Source organism: Cherax quadricarinatus, chromosome 24, assembly GCF_038502225.1.
Source record: "Cherax quadricarinatus isolate ZL_2023a chromosome 24, ASM3850222v1, whole genome shotgun sequence".
In the NCBI taxonomy this organism is placed as follows: Eukaryota; Metazoa; Arthropoda; class Malacostraca; order Decapoda; family Parastacidae; genus Cherax; species Cherax quadricarinatus.
The window spans coordinates 5,075,257-5,094,745 of NC_091315.1; the positions used below are offsets into that span (position 1 = coordinate 5,075,257).

The following is a 19,489-nucleotide window of genomic DNA, read 5'->3' on the forward strand; positions in this document are numbered from 1 at the left end:
AATTGGACCCAGAGATATAAAGGGAAATGAAATGAGAAGAAGAGAGGGAGAGGTCAATTATTATTTATGGGCTCCATGAGGTAGAATCGAAGATCTATGATAAAAGAAGACCGGGGTGAACTGGTTTGATCTGACTGGTCATAGTGTTGGTGGTGTTTACAAGGTATCATGCACTCTTTACCCTTTTCTGAAAAGGAAAAGAACCAAAATTACAGTAATTTAACTAAGATAATCACAAACACTATGACCAGTCAGATCAAACCAGTTCACCTCTGTCTTCTTTCATCATAGGTCTTCCCTTCTGCCTCATGGAGCCCATGAATATTAAGAGACCTCTCCCTGTCCTCTTCCCATTTTGTTTCCATTCATATCCCTGGGTCAATTAAGGTATCTCCTTGGTTGTTTCCCTTATCATCTCCCAGACGTCCCAGTGGCCTGATATCATTTCCTCAAGTTGCTTCTTTATTTCTTCCCCTCAAGTCCCCTGACTGTCCACTGATGTTCCTGCACCCAGCACCTTTTTCCTATCAGTCCTCACTCCCATATTTCACTTAAGCACTTTCAGTTCATCTATCAGGTTCAGCTCCTTTGCTTCAGCAGCAACAGCTAGTAACTCCCACTTCTTGATCACTGTAGACATCTTCTCCTCCACTGACTTGGAACGTGTGCTGTGTCTACAGGTGTAGATACAGCATACATTGTAACATTATATATATATATATATATATATATATATATATATATATATATATATATATATATATATATATATATATATATATATATATATATTTAATGAACAAACGATATTAAATATATTTTTTTCGTTATGTTCAGAATGCTTTTTGCGAAATTACTGCATACTCAAATTTTCGCTTAACTTATTCGGCAAGAAGAGCTTTGCTATTTATGCCAAAATCGCAAGTTTTACCTATTCGGCAAGACATTATATATATATTAAATATATATATATATATATATATATATATATATATATATATATATATATATATATATATATATATATATATATATATAACGTTTATATATATACATATTTATATATATGTCGTGCCTGTGAAGGCTTACTCAGCCCTGTAATAACTTCAGACAGTATTACCAAGGCTGGCTCCTCCTCAGGAAAATTAATGAATAGAAAAAGAAATAATAACAAACATAAACACTTTATTATATAGAAAATATAAAATATAAAGCACTTAAATATGAAATATTAATCTTACATTAAAGAAAATGAAAAATGAAAAATATAAATGATAACTGAATTCAACGCTAATATATATAGGGGTGTCTGGTGTTGGTGACACTGTGTTGTTGAAATCGTAGCCGTTGCTGATGATGGGGGGGGGGTCGCAGGTGTTGGTTACAACCCACTGGCTAGTTCTTCACAGTATAGCCTTGAGTATCATATCCCGATGACAGGAAAGCAGGTTCTTTACCGCTGCAATGATGAGGGGTTACGTCCTGCAATTTCATACAGGTACACAGGTAATTAAATCCAAAAAGGGGAAGTCTCAGGACGTTAGTCCATCTCCACCAGTTCTTCTCGTTGATTGACAGGTGACCCTCTCTGTCATCCAAGCTGAAAAGATAGACAGGTTACCCACTGCTTAAATAATCACTCTCCATCATAAGTACAATACCTAAAAGATGTGGTGATTATTACAACAGTCAACATAGAGCAAGGCTGAAAAGACTAAGTTTATTATTGGTCAAAAGTGAAGCTTTCAACCAATAAATCCACTAGAATACAAGGCAGGCATGTACTTACAGTAGTGCTGGGAGCTGTGAGTCTAGTGATTACTGTTTGGACCAGAGCCCCACACGTCACCTTTCAGGGGGGGGGGGGAAGGAGGAGGGGAAGGGATAGCGGGAGCTAGACTGACCCTACCTTAACAAGCAGCCGGCAGTCAAACTATCACTTTCAGGGAGGGGGAAAAAGGCGGGAATAGCAGGAGCTTGACTTACCCTACCTTAACAAGTAGCCGGCAATGAAACTATTGTTACTATATACTCCCTCGCTACTCCTATCTATTGAACTTTTCCCTCACAGTGCCGAATATGTAAAACTGGTCAATTAGCAAGAACTCATTCAAAATTATGTCCTTTCTGAAATTTTCTCTTGTACGTTTAAAGATATATTTTTTTCATTAATGTTGATGTAACAATTTTTAATTTTGCACCAAAAGAATCTTATAAAACTCACCTAACCTTATTATAACAAGAATAATTTATTTTAGCCTAACCCAACTAAATATATTTTAGATTTGTTTACAATAATTTAATACTAAACAAACACAGTGAAATATATTTTTTTTCGTTAGGTTCAGAATGATTTTGGCGAAATTATTGCATATACAAATTTTCACTTGTCTTATATGGCAAGATGAGCGTTGCTATTTAAGCCAAGATCGCAAGTTCTGCCTATTCGGCACGATATATATATATATATATATATATATATATATATATATATATATATATATATATATATATATATATATATATATATATATATATATATATATATATCAGTCTGTAGTGGAAGGAAGGCGGGGTAGGGGTCGGCCTAGGAAGGGTTGGAGGGAGGGGGTAAAGGAGGTTTTGTGTGCGAGGGGCTTGGACTTCCAGCAGGCATGCGTGAGCGTGTTTGATAGGAGTGAATGGAGACAAATGGTTTTTAATACTTGACGTGCTGTTGGAGTGTGAGCAAAGTAACATTTATGAAGGGATTCAGGGAAACCGGCAGGCCGGACTTGAGTCCTGGAGATGGGAAGTACAGTGCCTGCACTCTGAAGGAGGGGTGTTAATGTTGCAGTTTAAAAACTGTAGTGTAAAGCACCCTTCTGGCAAGACAGTGATGGAGTGAATGATGGTGAAAGTTTTTCTTTTTCGGGCCACCCTGCCTTGGTGGGAATCGGCCGGTGTGATAATAAAAAAAAAAAAAAAATATATATATATATATATATAATGTATGTATATATATGTATGTATATATATATATATATATATATGTATATATATATATATATATATATATATATATATATATATATATATATATATTCGCAGGAAAAGTAACATATATACAAACATTTATCTAAATTATTTAAAAATGTTATTATAAAGTAATTTACAACAACTATTCCTACATATTTCAAGAATAAATAGCAGCAACGTAATTTACTTCTGTCTAGAAGACCAGAAGTTTAGAAACTAGCTCAATGAAGCCCAAACTTCGGAGGTATAAATCATAAAGTATAAAACATAATGTATCTTCGTCAGAATAACAGAGACAGATTAATATAGCAGAATATTTGGTAAATATTGCAGCGTTATTAAGTTAAAATGTCTTAAAAGCTTATGAGAGTCAACCATGAAAGTACACATATATAGGCATCCGTCACACCAGGACTCTGATGTACATAACAGAATATTATTTCACGTGTATAGTTTAAATCAACGAACATTATATTTACCATGAATTTTTAAAAGAACACAGATTGAACACCTAGATCACGATATGAACATCATCAGAGTAAAGAACTTGTTATAGCGAACTTAGATAAAACCTATATAATCCTAGAATGTTAATCAAAATAATGTTTCCCTAATCGGTGAACATTATTTTGTTAAACAAGAATACAGGTCCTGTTTTGATAGCATGTCATATAATTACATTACATATAATTAACGTGGTAGGCACTCTTATTACACTTTATTCATAATGTTCAAATATAAACAATAGTTACAGTACTACTCAGCATTTTGATCGTCAGACAATTTCTAAACAGTTTGTGTTACAGACTTCTTGGCTCCCTTGTGATAATGTGTTAGTAAGTTGCGAGATATTTACTGTGTTTCTGGATCAGTCATTATCAGCCTCCACATCTGAGTACTTTGATGTCACTGTATTTGTAAACATGTATCACACTGGGAAATATATTGACTGATGTATTTCTATAGCATTTGCCGCCACAGCAGAATTTTTGTCAATCACATTCACGCAATATTACGAGTCCATTTTGACGAGAACAAAAAAAGATGCGCTACGAACAGTAAGATAAAGATAGAAAGGTGAAAAGTTTTCAGAACTGAATTACAACAAATGTCATTATTTTTTTTAGGTATTTCAGTTGAAGTTATTTTGAATGTGTTATGAATGACGGTCAACTTGGTTTATTTCATTTGTTTTGTGAAGATATTTTCGTCCTTAAGATCGTGAACAGTTGTATAGATCAGTCAAATGTATTTGTAATTTATGTATAACTTTTAAATATAGTGTGAAGAGGCAGTTTGTTTCACAAATATGACAATAATCAATTAATTTGCGCTCAGCCCCAGGACGGCCAGACCCATCAAGACTAGTGGAGGTGAACGAGACATGTGTGACGCTGCGTGTGTATGAGTGGCCGGAACTGGGCTGCCCCGTCACCCACTGGAAGGTAAAGTCTTCGCCCCACATCCCTGAATTGATACCCATTTTACATTCAGGGATATTTTAAATATACTATTAAATATTTTATTACCTTCCAATTCGGCTAACCTGTACGATATATTCACACACACACACACACACACACACACACACACACACACACACACACACACACACACACACACACACACACACACACACACACACACACACACACACACACACACACACACACACACAGAAGTAAGACACGAGAGAGAGGGGTGGGTTGATTGCATTTTCTTGGACTGCAGGAAGACCTTGGACACAGTTCCTCACAAGAGATTAGTGCAGAAGTTAGAGGATCAAGCACGAATAACAGAAAGGTCACTGCAATGGATCAGAGAATACAGTCGACCCTCAACTAACGGCGGCATTAAGTAACAGAAATTTCGTCTAACGGCGCTTTTTGCCGTAGAAAAAAATGGCTTCACCAACAGAGAAAAACTTAACCAACGACGTTTGTCCACCACTCCAAGAGTCATTATGCCATTGTTTACAAGCTGTTGCAGCTGGTTTCCACATGTGCCTCCCATATATTTTGGATTATTCCACTATTTCTAGTGCTTATTTATTGCTAGTGATAAGCCGGTGTTAAAAAGGATGAGAATTGCGATGGAAATGTACATGTTCAATTAGACTCTTGTGTCCCATTTTAGGGAAATCCTAAGGGCACTTGAGAAACAGAGCTATCTGGACAGCTATTTTGTGCCACAGGGTCAAGTGACTCTCAAGCCAGTCCTAGTGGCATTAAAAAACCAAGGAGGGAGGTAACCCCACCAAAGGACTTGGTACCTGAAGTCCTTCTGGAAGGGGATTCTCTTTCCAAGCAATAGACAATCCTGAATCTCCCCTGCTGCTGCACATCACTCATCAACAGTACCACAATAAAGGTAAGTGGCATTTAATTATTGTTTATTTTGCATGTCCCATTCCTTTCCATATAAGGAAATGTATATCTCATGTATTTTTTTTTCAGACTTTGGGGTGTCAGGAACGGATTAATTCTATTTCCATTATTTCTTATGGGGAAAATTAACTCGACCAATGGCAATTTCGATCAACGGCAAGCCCTCTGGAACGGATTAATCCCGTTGGTTGACGGTCCACTGTACCTGACAGGGAGGCAACAACGAGTCATGGTACGTGGGCACCTGTGACGAGCGGAGTCCCACAGGGGTCGGTCCTAGGACCAGTGCGATTTTTGGTGAAAGGGCGGGGCCAGGAGCTGAGTCTCGATCCCTGCAACCACAACTAGGCGAGTACGTGTACACACACACACACACACACGTGTGTGTGTTTCGTGTCGAAGAGGTAAAAGTGGTCAATTAGCAAGAAGAGGAGAGCATAGGCCTAGATCTGTTCGACGGTCTCAAGTCCTCTTGGAAGACAGGGGAAGGAAGAGGTGGAGTTGGTGTGAGGAGTGATTATGGTGAGAGATTAGTGGAGGAGGGGTGATCACCTGGGGAGGCAGGTATGGCAGAGTTGCCCACTCACTCCACTCCACGACATCTCATTATACATGACCCTACATTTTACACTATATACAGCCCCCCCCCCCACTATAACCAACACACCGTAATACACTCTACACTATCTACACTATACACACAAGGCAAACAAACACTCTGTTATCGATGCGAGTCTGCACGGTGTATGTGCGCATGTTTGGGGGAAGGGGTGAGAAAATACACACAGTATTACCCTTCCTCCATGTTGCCCACCTCCCCTCACTGCCCCCCTCTAACCCACAGATGACAGTTATGTATCCTCCCTCACTGGCACTCACTTCATGTACACAACACATTTCTTGATTCTAGTGGAAGTAATGAAATTCAGGGTTTTCTTGCCACTCTAAAATGAGCTGCAGGTATTCACACACCAGCCTGTTGATGATAATCCTGGTAGGTGTTCTTGACTGGAAGAACATAAGAACATAAGAAAGAAGGAACACTGCAACAAGCCTACTGACCCATGCGGAGCAGGTCCATGTCCCCCTCGCCGGATTAACCCAATGACCCACCCCTCCTGGATTAGCCCAATGACCCACCCAGTCTGGTCACCTCCACTCAAGAAAGGAGTACGACGCCAGACCCAGCAGCACAAGCTAGTCAGGTCCAACTCACATATACCCACATCCACTCATGTATTTATCTAACCTATTTTTAAAACTACACAACGTTTTAGCCTGAATAACTGTACTCGGGAGTTTATTCCACTCATCCACAACTCTATTACCAAACCAGTGCTTTCCTATATCCTTCCTGAATCTGAATTTTTCCAACTTGAAACCATTGCTGCGAGTCCTGTCTTGGCTGGAAATTTTCAGCACGCTATTTACATCCCCTTTATTTATTCCTGTTTTCCATTTATACACCTAGATCCTATCCCCCCAAGTTCTATGCCTTTCGAGAGAGTGCAGATTCAGGGCCCTCAGTCTATCCTCATAGGGAAGATTTCTGATACATGGGATCATCTTTGTCATCCTCCTCTGTACATTTTCCAGAGCATTTATGTCCATTCTGTAATACGGTGACCAGAACTGAGCAGCATAATCTAAATGAGGCCTAACCAAGGATATACAGAGTTGAAGAACAACCTGAGGACTTCTATTATTTATACTTCTAGATATGAAGCCAAGAATTCTGTTAGCTTTATTGCAAACACTAATGCACTGTTGTCTTGGATTTAGATTACTGCTAACCAGAACTCCTAAATCCTTTTTGCAAGCAGTAGTATTAAGATCTACATTATTTAGTTTATATGTGGCATGGTTATTTAACTGTCCAACATTTAGAACTTTGCATTTGTCTATATTAAACTGCATCTGCCACTTCTCCGACCATTGCATCAGTCTATTCAAATCATCCTGGAGTGCTCTAGTGTCCTCATTAGAATGAATTGGACGGCCTATTTTGGTGTCATCAGCAAATTTGCTTATGTCGCTATTTATTCTCTCATCTATGTCGTTTATGTAAACTGTGGACAACAACGGGCCCAACACTGACCCCTGAGGAACACCGCTTGTGACATGCCCCCATTCTAATTTCACCCCATTTATGCAAACTCTCTGCTGTCTATTTGTCAGCCATGCCTCTACCCAGGAAAAAATTTCTCCTCCTATTCCATGTGCCTTAAGTTTCCTCAATAGCCTCTGGAGTGGAACTCTATCGAAAGCCTTACTGAAGTCCATATACACAGTATCATATTCATTACCATAATCTACCTCCTCAAACACCTTAGTGAAAAAAGTTAGTAAATTCGTAAGGCAGGAACGCCCCTTTGTAAATCCCTGTTGAGATTCAAAAATCAATCTGTACCTATCAAGATGGCTACGAATTGCTTCGGCTATTATTGATTCCATAAATTTTCTCACTATGAAGGTAAGGTTTATTGGTCTATAGTTCAAAGCCAAGGACCTGTCACCTGCCTAGCAAATAGGTATTACATTTGCCATTTTCCACTTATCAGGCACTATGCCAGTTTGTAGTGATATGTTAAAAAGTTTATCCAAAGGTATGCTAAGTTCCTCTGTACATTCCTTTAACACCCTTGCAAACAGTTCATCAGGACCTGGGGATTTGTTGGGTTTTAGTTTCTCTATTTGTCTGAGGACCATGTCACTAGTTACTGCAATCGTACATAGTTTATTATCATCATGTTCTACATAATCTATTATTTCAGGAATATCGCTAGTATTTTCCTGGGTGAAAACTGAGAGGAAGTAGGTATTGAGAATTTCACACATATCCTTGTCACTGTCAGTGATCTAACCAGAGTTACTCTTAAGTGGGCCTATCTTGTCCCTAATCTTACTTCTGTATTCCTGAAAGAACCCTTTTGGGTTAGTCTTTGAATCCCTTGCAACCTTAGCCTCATAATTCTTTTTTGCTTTTCTTATTCCTTTCTTTATTTCTCTCTTTGACTGAATATATTGATTTCTTAACTGCCCATCCCCTCTTTTGATACGCCTATATATGCATCTCTTTTGACTAATGAGATGTTTTAATCTATTGTTAATCCATTTGGGATCATTTTTGTTAGATCTAATTTCCCTACTCGAAACAAAAGTTGTCTGGGCAGCTAGAACTATGCTCTGAAAAACGTCATATTGGCAACCCATAGTTAGGACATCCCAATTTAGCCCACCCAGGTAATTTTTCAGTCCCATGAAGTCGGCCAGATGAAAATCTGGGACAGAGATTTGATTGCAATTATCTGGGTAATTCCATGATATATTAAAACTAAGTGATTTGTGATCACTTTCCACAATCTCATCATTAACCTCAAGAATATTAATTAGTGAATCTCTGTTGGCAAGAACCAAGTCAAGCAGATTGTTTCCTCTAGTTGGTTCTGCCACAACCTGTTCTGAAAAGCAATCCTGAACCGTATCAAGAAAGTCACTAGACTCAAGATTTCCTGTCATATTGTTCCAATCAGTTTGTCTAAAGTTAAAATCTCCCATTATCACAACATTTTCATATCTAGATGCCTTATGAATTTCGTCCCATAAATGATTACTGCACTCCCTATCAAGGTTTGGGGGCCTATAAATCACACCCAAAATTAATTTGTCACGTTCCTCGAGAAACTGGAGCCAAACAGATTCTGTGTTCGATGTTTCTAATCTTATATCATGTCTAAGACAACAATTTAAATTTTCTCTGACAAACATCGCCACTCCACCACCCTTCCTGTTGACCCTATCAGTGTGGAATAGTTTATAACCCTGTATGTTGCATTCAGAATGCATTTCTCTATCTTTCAGGTTGAACCAGGTCTCTGTTATACCAATAATATATATATTCCCTACACTTGCAAGTAATCTTAGCTCATCTATCTTATTTCTTAGACTCCTACTATTTGTATAGTATACCTTAAGGGAGCTAGTCACTCGTTGCCCTCTACTATCTCTCTTTGTTTGTTGATCAATTAATTTGCCATTACTAGCAACTTTATTTTGAATATTGTCTTTTAAACATATCCCTGAGGTATCCCGGTAATAATTGCTGTTTTTAACCCTAATGCTGCAGCCTGATTGTTTCCCACAAACACCCATACCTCTACAATCTATAAGTTTAAATTCCTAGACAAGTCATCAATTACCCTCAATCGAATTGGCTAATGCAACCACTCCATCCCCAGAAAGATGAACCCCATCCCTTGCATATATATAACGTTTGCCAAAGAATAGGTCCCAGTTATCAATGAATGGGATTGCAAGTTCCTTGCAGTACCTGTCTAGCCAGCAATTTATACCAATTGCCCAAGACATCCATTCATTGCCCACTTCCTTTCTAGGCAAGATGCTTCATATGACTGGGATCCCTCCCTTAGACCTGACTACTTCTATGGCTGACCTGTACTTATCCAGCAGCTCCTCTCTCCTGCCCTTCCCAATGTCATTACCCCCAGCACTAAACAGATAATGGGCTTGTTCCCATTACCTGTCATAATATTATCCAACCTGCTGACTATGTCACCAACACGAGCTCCAGGAAGGCACACTCTCTGTCTGACCTTTCTGTCTCTGTTACAAAATGCACGGTCCATATATCTTACCTGAGAATCGCCTACTATTAAATTAATCTTACCTTGATTAGCAGGGGAATCAGTGGTACCTTCAACCTCACTAACCACTGAAGTACACTCATCATGGAGAACAGAGAATCGATTTCCTACCTTCACATCTTCTCTATTAATTCTCCTTATCTTCCTTCTTCCTGAACTGTGAACCACTTGCCACTTTAAGCGGCTGCCACCATCACTGCTGGTGACCATTTCCTCCTTACCGGCTATATCCTTCTCACACTCACTCCCAAACTCATCTTTGCGAAACTTCAGCCTCTTCTTTTCCTCCTGAAGAAGTAGAATCTTGGACTGATGAAGCCACTGTGTGGCGAAACGTTTCCTGAATAAAGATTTCCATATGCTGCATAAGTGTCTCAATCTTCAACTTGTCGGTTTTTCAAACCATTCATCACAAGTAGAATCTCCTTCTTCAACACTTGAACCTGAGATTCTAAAACTCTACAACAAGCCATGGTGCTTGGTAACAGCCCATATTAACTCGCAAGAGCTTAGGCAGGTATGACCACACATGACCACTGACCTCAGCGTACTGAAGACATGCCATCTGAATATTTCACTTCCACTACCACCACATCTTTTCATTCTTTTTTACCAATTGGTATATTTTATTACATAATATGGTACAAAAGATTTTAGAGACACATTGTTGATAAAAAACCGGCATATACAGTACATGAGATGTGAGAGATGTTTTTTATTATAATGCGAAAATCTCATCCAGCTCCTCAGAGCTGAGGCACGTGGCCAAAATACAGCAGGCATTACCCCTCTGAACAACAGCACTGAGTCACTGGAACAGAAAAGTAGCTACCCTGTGATCCCTAGTTACCCTGATGAGTCTGTTGCCTAGCTCCTGAAGGAACTTAGGCGCACTCTTTCCCCACGAGCCAAGGGTCTTGGAGCCTATGGAAACAAACATAAAATGACGGGCAAGTTCTCGATATTTTCTAGACATTTGAGACTCCCTGAAGCTGGCAGCTGTCCCTCCTTCCTCCCTGGTGTATTGGAGTTAGGTATCAGCCAAGGTTGATACACATGTGTAGTCCATGATTGAAGGATGATACCATCTGGATGCTTTTGGCTACCATCAGATCTGCATAGTTGGGATGGCTCTCTTACTGCTGGGCATCCAGCTGTTGTGAGGCTCCTCATGATAATGTTATTAACCTCATCACTTGCAATCTTTCCCTCGGATTTATGGCACACAAGACCATGATACCCAAATCGGTCTGCTGCTTCACTGCCACAAATACTCCTGTGTTCGGCGAGAATAAAGGCAGATGGTCTGTGGGTCGAGGCGTGTGCCAAGGCTGGAGTTGGGAACAGCCAACAGAAAGTCCCCTGCGTTAAGAGCTCTCACTGCCAGGAGGCGGGCTCTATCCTTGTGACTCACTCTGAATTATTGTTGATGCTATATTCTCCAATATTGGGCCATCTCAGTGCGATTTTTTGTAGTTGTTGGGTGAGTAGGTCTGGTTTCAGAGCCTGTTACATTTTGTTACATTTTTCCAGATAATGTCTCCGTCAATGAAATTTTGGTCCTGGACTCCAATCTTGTCTCTAAGATGTTCGGGGAGAATCGCTGCTACAAGCCCTCTGGATGCAAAATATGAGGGCAGAAAAACAGGTAGCGCAATCTGTGATGACTTGCGGACACCAATTCCCCATAGTCTGACTGGAAGTATAGTATAGAGTTATAATATGAAGTTGCACATCTTAGGAAATATGTCAACCTGGGCAGACTCAAGCACTTTGTGAGAAGGTTCATGGTATCATGGGTGTCAAGATTGCCTATTCGCTGTTCCATTCTCCTTAACTCTTCCAATTTCTTCCTCAGAATTATATCAATGGCATCACTTCCCAGAGGTGCTCTAAGCAAGATGCTATTTGTGGGGGAAATGACTGATTCTCCTGGTAGTTTTGATCTCGCTTTTTCTATCACTTGTTGACTGACTAAGATGACTTCACATTTTGATGGATTCAGGATGAGTCCCATCTCCTGTCCCCTGTGTAAGATCATCTAGAAGGGACTACTTTGTACCTGCTAGTATGCCATCATCCAGGAACCAGATATTTAGCTCACTAGTCAGTCTGACTGTGATTTCCCTAACCGCTATACAGAAGAGAAATGGTGCAAGAGGATTCCCCCGCTGGACATCCTCTGATGATTTGATTTCATGCTCTCCAAACAGGAGCATTAATTCCTTGCTATATCCAGCTGAAACAAAAGTGAACAGATCAGGGAAATGTTCTTGTTCGGCTGCTAACACCACGTGTCTTTTCAGGAGATTAAATGCATTCTTGAAATCGGATTTTACCACTGCATTGTCCTCAGGCTGCTTCACTTTCTTGAGAGATCCCGAAGCCAAGCTGGTTTGGTTGAAGCATCATGGCCGCCTCTGCACGAATACTTCAGACAGCATCTTTGGAAACGAGGCGGCGACAGTGTTGCCCACTTCAATTGGCCCAATTCCTCCATCGTTCATTTTAAGGGCACAAAGTGATGCTCCATAAAGGAAGATTTAATTTCGTCAGGAATCAGACCAGCCAAGGAATTGTTGACGAACCTTGTGATCTCTGAAAGCAGTGCCTGCAGTCTCCCCAATAACTGAATTAAACATTTCCTTTAAATGCTGTGGCCTTATTCCAGTGTAACCCCCAGCAGAGCCAGACGGGAACAACATTATTGCTTTGTAAACGTCCAAGTTTTCGACAATCAATGGATCAACAGTGGAGACAGAGGTGTTGGAACTGTTGGTGCCCCTGGTTTCCCTGGCAGGGTGCTTTCCTCTAAGTGCTTCCGCTGTGTCAGCATCCCTGGGGACAACTGTATCTTCACTAGCAATAATTCTGATTGCCCCCACTGTGTTTCCGTCTTCAATTTTCTTGCTCACCTGGACTCTGATTTTTTTGCTTTGGAATGAGTGGGGATTCTGCGTCTCGCGTTTTTGTACTGATGGGGAAGGCGAATGAGGTTATCAACTCTTGGAAAGTCTCTTAAGGATTTAATGATCATTGAGGCTAGCCTGTTTCCATTTCTTTCCGGCACAGCTAAGCAGACTTTGCCAAAAGTAGCAAGTTGTGCCATGCCTTGAGGGTTGGTGGAGCATTTAGGATAGTGGACCCATCATTGACTTTTTTTTTAAAAGGTCTGTAAGTTTCCCAGCTGCGTGTGGACTGGCTGCTTTGGGAATTTGTGTGAGTGTCTTGGTACCTGTTGATTTAATTATTTCCAAAATATTATCTGATGAGATGAGATCTGTTTGAGTGAGTTCAGGTGCCTGAAGTGGCTCTGGATCATCACTTTCCACACGAGGATATCCTGAACCAGGGCAGCTACCGTGTTTACGGAGGAAACCATTAAAGTTGAGACAACGAAGCTGTAAACACAACAGACACTTGCCTCTCTTAGTATTGCCAGCCGTGCCATTTCCCTGGCTGCTCGCTTCCTCCTGACTGGCATCCATCTGGCTACCTAGACATGCTGGGTGGGTATGGTGCGTGAAGGTAGTGAATATATATATGTACACACACACACACACACACACACACACACACACACCTAGCAAACCTATGAACAGCATTCCGGCATCTTAATAAGGAATCGTTCAGGACCCTGTACATCGGGGCCAGGAGCTAAGTCTCGACCCCTGCAACCACAATTAAGTGAGTACACACACACACACACACACACACACACACACACACACACACACACACACACACACACACACACACACACACACACACACACACACACATACACAAACACACACAAACACACACACACAGACACACACACATGTCGTGTGGGGTTCGGTAAGGAGATAAGAGGGTTGAAGGTAGACACACTTGTTGGATGGTAACACTATGTATTGTCAGACTGTGATGAGAGGTGGGAAGCCCAGCCTGCCGTGTTCTGCCTGCTAGGATGTCTAGAAGCCGAGTGAGAGCGAGGCAGCTCATCTCACTGCCTCAAGCTGTACCCCGTGACATCATACAGTCACAGGCCTAGGGATCTTCTATATAAAGCACATGGATGGTACTATAATATGCTATGCAACACATATAAGGGGATCAGTAACTATGCTGACAGCTCGATCATGTTACGTATGTCGTCTCGACATACACTACTATGCTAGAGGCTGAACAGGCAGGTGGTTCTGGGCTGATTCTATACAATAACAAATTCATATATATCTTAGAACTAATGGATGGTATCATAATGGATGTTAGCATACTGAGTTTTACGTAATGGGTGTTAACGTAATCACTTAACGTAATGAGTTTCATTGTAATGCATTACGACTTATAAGAACAAATCATTGTACATTATGGATGGAATTGATCGATCAATCTGTATTCATGCACTCTACGCATTCTGAGGAAATACATATGTATATATACAAGGTGAAATTAACAGCAAAGGCATCTGGTGCACACTCAGATCATTACTGTCAAATTCTCAGAATACGGAGGGAACGTGAACACGAAAAAAAAAAAATCTGAAAAAGTGATCAGTTAATAACAAAACACACAGTTGACAATTTCCTTCATCTTGGACATCTAATTATACAGGCTATGTACATTTAAACCCAATTCTGCGAGGGTGAAGTTTACATATGCAGAATGGTTATCATCTCTGGAAGGATCGAATTCCTCTGCAATGGCTAACACATGCCTTGGCTGAAAGAGATCTGAACGAGTATCTACAAAAGATACTTGTGGGTTTCTCATTACTTGTCGAGTACGCAAAGAGTAACGACATTCAGGTTGATTATCTGACTGAGTGTTTGAGGTAGAGGGTACAGAGTCAAGAGGATTTTCAGCATCTGTCACATTAGTCTGGGTAGCAATATCATCAACATCGCATACTAATTTCATATGATCTAAATGCGATTCTTAGTACTTACCAGTACTAATTTCTCTAACCTTATACTTATTACCCGAGATATGTTCTATAACTCGATAAGGGCCAACAAACTTTTGTTCGAGCTTAGGCATTTCGGATGTTTTGTTGAAATTTGTCAGCATTACTCTCGAACCTACTTTAACTTTTGATGGTTTAGCACGGCTGTTAGTTACTCTAGTAAATTCTGCTGTTGATTTATGAAGTGTTTCACAGATTCTTCTAAAAACACTCTGAGCCATGCTTGTACGAGTTGCTACGAAATCATCAGGGTTGTAATTGGGTTTCGGAGTGGAATATAACAACTCATAGGGTAAACGCTTGTCTACACCATACAATGCATAATGTGGGGTATCACCTATGGAAGCATTGTAAGCAGAATTTATGGCACATTGAACAGCTGGTATAATTTCATCCCAAGTTTCACTATTGGGGTTGATAGTGGCTATCAAGACATCAGGTACTTTCTTACTGCTTCGTTCAGCTAACCCTTTGCTGGCAGGATGATGAGGAACAATGGTGGATTTAGAGATCTTGTTCAAAGTACACAAATTTTCAAGAATCTCATTACAGAATTCACCTTCATTATCTGGGTGGTATGCCTGCAGATAATGCGTTCTTTAAACGCTTTAGCTACTGTCTTAGCAGTCTTATCTGCAATAGGAACTAACTCACAATATCTGGTGAAATGGTCTACCATAACACACAGATGTTTGTTGCCTTGGAGGGAACATTTAAAATTGGTTAACAAATCAAGGGCAACTCTTTCCCACAGTTCGCTAGTGGTCGGGTACACTTGGATTGGATTAGGACCATTGACATTTCCTTTATGTTGCATACAAACACTACATTTCTTAACATACTCTGAAATGTCAGTTGCCATACGTGGCCAAAAGTATTTCATTCTGGCTTGTTTCACAGAACGATCCATACCAGGGTGTGCAACACCTGGTGCATCGTGAACTAGCTGTAGAGCTACGTTCACTATTGACTGTGGAATTACTAACTGGTACACTCTTCTATTTGGAGTACCTAACTCGGCTGTTTGATACAGTAATTCTTGGCTCATTACAAAGTCACTGATGGGTGCTGGTGGCTTCACAGTAAGGATGAGATCTTCCTGGAGCAGGAATCGAATCACACCAGACCACATGGGATCTGTTCTTTGGGCATTCTTTACATCCTCTGCAGTAAATGGAGGATCTGCAGTTACTACACTAACGTGTCGCGATAAAGCATCTGCGACTACATTTGACTTGCCAGGTAAATGTTCAAAAGTGGGATTGAACTCTTGGATAGTCAAGGTCCATCTGGCTAACCTTCCAGTAGGTTGTTTCTTCTGGAATAAAGGTATCAGTGGTGCATGGTCTGTCAAGACATGAACAGAGTACTGGTAAATAATGTCTCGGAAGTGCTTTAAAGACCATACCATTGCTAAAGCTTCTTGCTCCATTACTGTATAATTACATTCAGCCTTTGTAAGGACTCGGCTAGCAAATGCAACTGCGTTGTACTTGCCATCAGTCTTCTGAGCTAGTACGGCACATAAGCCAATTGAACTAGCATCAATTGTCAAATAGAAGGGCTTAGAAAAATCTAGGAATTTCAAAATGGGAGCGAACGTTAGCTTTTCTTTTAGTGTCTGGAATGCTCTTTCTTGATGTAAGGTCCAGACGAAAGGAGCATCTTTCTTAAGCAATTCAGTTAGAGGAGCTGCTATTGAAGAAAAATTAGCAATGAAAGATCTGTAGAAACCTGCTAGAGCCACAAAGGATCTTACAGCATCAGCAGTTTTGGGGGATGGAAAATTTAATACTGCCGTTACTTTACTTTGATCAGTCGTAACCCCTCTAGGAGTGACTACATGACCCAGAAACTTAATTTCTGATCTGAAAAATTGACATTTAGACAGTTTGATCTTTAAATTGGCTTCTTCAAGCTTACTAAGTACTATATCAAGTCTTTTCAGGTGTGTATCCACATCTTCGGACATGACGATTACATCATCTAAGTACACCATAAGTGCTTTACCTATAAGACCTCTAAAGATATTGGTCATGAGTCTAGAGAATGTGATAGGAGAGGATCGTAATCCAAAAGCCATTCGAAGGAAGTGATAATGACCTGTGGGAGTAGAGAATGCGGTTAATTCTTGGCTGTCCTCGTGAAGAGGGACTTGCCAAAACCCTTGTAACAAGTCCAGGGTCGAGAAGACTTTGTTATCTCCAATATTGCATAAAAGATCACCTAGTACAGGAAGTGGGAAGAGATCTGGAATAGTTTTCGCATTTAACTTCCTAAAGTCAATCACCGGGCGCCAAGTACCGTCCTTCTTAGGCACTAGGATTAAGGGCGCATTCCAGGGTAAATTGCTATGTGCAATAACTCCATCATCGAACATTTGATTGATCAATTCCTCTGCGACAGCAACTTGGGAATGAGGCATTCTGTATGCAGGTATATAGATAGGTCTAGTACCAGGTTCAAGTCGAATATGATGGGACAATAACTTTGTTATACCCATCTTCTCACCTGGTAAGGCAATGGCATTGCGACGTTTGTTCAACAGCGTCAACAAGCGCTTGACTTCGTCTGGGAAGTCAGTGGGAGCTAAGTCTTTCTCCTCAACTGGTGGAATGGATTGATCCAGTGGAGTGGATGAGGTCTCCCCTGTTGAAATAGCACCGACCCACTGGTCAGGTGGCACGTCATCCTGTACTTGAACAGGGTAAGGATAGTGAACCAGGTCAACAAGATTGGTATTTGCTCGGAGACGAACACTGTGACCTGAAGTGTTAGCAAGGAATAAATGGATCTTACTGTCTCTTACGACGTGTAAGGAAGGTTCAACAAATAAGCCCTTGACCTTGCAGGAATCACTGTCAACTAGGACGTTACCACCATCTGGAACATTAGGAACAACAACAGACACTCTAGTGAGAGCACTAGCCGCAACAGAGACGTCTTTCTGCAGACGGCATGTGACATCAACAAGAGATGGCATTACTAGTTTCAAGTAATCGTTTTCTGACAAGACATCCCCTATGGAGAAACTACTACTTGAACTAGCAGTCATTGCAGGGATAGGCTGTGCACTCAAGGCAGTCTGAGTGTCCTTGGACATTTGAGGCAATACACTATCTTGCATGTCTGAAGGTGTAGGTGGAACACAGATGGGAGTGACAGAGTTACCAGTGCCTGACCGCTTGGGTACGCTACTGGAGATTGCATTGGCTTGTAAGGACTTAATCCGTACATCATACTCTGTGGCAGTATGGCAATCTCTGATCCAAGCTGGTAACCCCAAAATGGAACGATTAAGTCGTCAGTTTGGGCATGCCATCGGTAAGGGTCAAGTACAATGTGTAAGTCTTGCATGGAAGCAAATCCCAGTAGAAGGTCACCAGGGAAAGTAATCTGGTCGACAACAAGAAAAGCAGAAGTAAAGTCTCTGCCTTGGATAGAAAAGGTGAGCGAAGTCTGAACTCGGACATGCAGAAGGGAACCAGCTACTCCACTAAGGGAGGTTACAGTAGTTGGTTCAACGAGGAGAACACGACGTAACTGCTTCTCTTTAAACAAGCTAGACCTGATGATATTAACTTGCGCACCAGAGTCCATGAACACATGAACGGGCGCATTATGGATAGAAGCTTGTACCAAAGGACCTACCGTTTCATTAGGAGTTATGTGCAAACAGAAGGGTGGGTTGTCATTGGAGAAGGCATTTTCTACTTCATCCCCAAATTCCTCTACGTCAGAGATGTGTGAGGCAGCATCAACAGCGAGGTTGTCATTCTCAAGGCTGGCTAAGGCTTCATAGGAATTTTGAACTGGGACAGTGTACTCATTATCACCTACTGTCACGACTGGACGAGTAGACTGGGGTGCTCGGATTCCCCCGAATTGGAAAAACGAGCCTGGTTCTGGTTAGTTTGAGAACCAACACACACATACACACACACACACACACACACACACACACACCCACACACACACACACACACACACACACACACACACACACACGCACACACACACACACACACATGAGGATCAGGCAGGACTACAAAGAGACCTGGACAGGCTACAAGCCTGGTCCAACAACTGGCTCCTTGAATTTAACCCTGCCAAATGCAAAGTCATGAAGATTGGGGAAGGGCAAAGAGGACCGCAGACACAATATAGTTTAGATGTCCAAAGACTGCAAACCTCACTCAAGGAAAAAGATCTGGGGGTGAGTATAACACCGAGCATTTCTCCTGAGGCGCACATCAATCAGATAACTGCTGCAGCATACGGGCGCCTGGCAAACCTACGGATAGCGTTCCGATACCTCAGTAAGGATTTGTTTAAGACTCTGTATACCATTTACGTCAGGCCCAAACTGGAGTATGCAGCACCAGTTTGGAATCCACACCTAGTCAAGCACATCAAGAAATTAGAGAAAGTGCAAAGGTTTGCAACAAGACTAGTCCCAGAGCTACGGG

The 19,489-nt window shown here is 41.0% G+C and overlaps 1 protein-coding gene across 1 annotated transcript in view; it reads left to right on the forward strand.

Annotated features, from left to right (window-relative positions):
- LOC128690681 (cell adhesion molecule Dscam2-like) overlaps nt 1–19,489 on the forward strand; it is a 536,323-nt gene that overhangs the window by 489,900 nt on the left and 26,934 nt on the right. Inside the window, exon 25 of the mRNA XM_070088137.1 lies at nt 4,357–4,463. Within this exon, the coding sequence (XP_069944238.1) occupies nt 4,357–4,463 (107 nt within the window). The remainder of the gene's footprint in view (nt 1–4,356; nt 4,464–19,489) is intronic.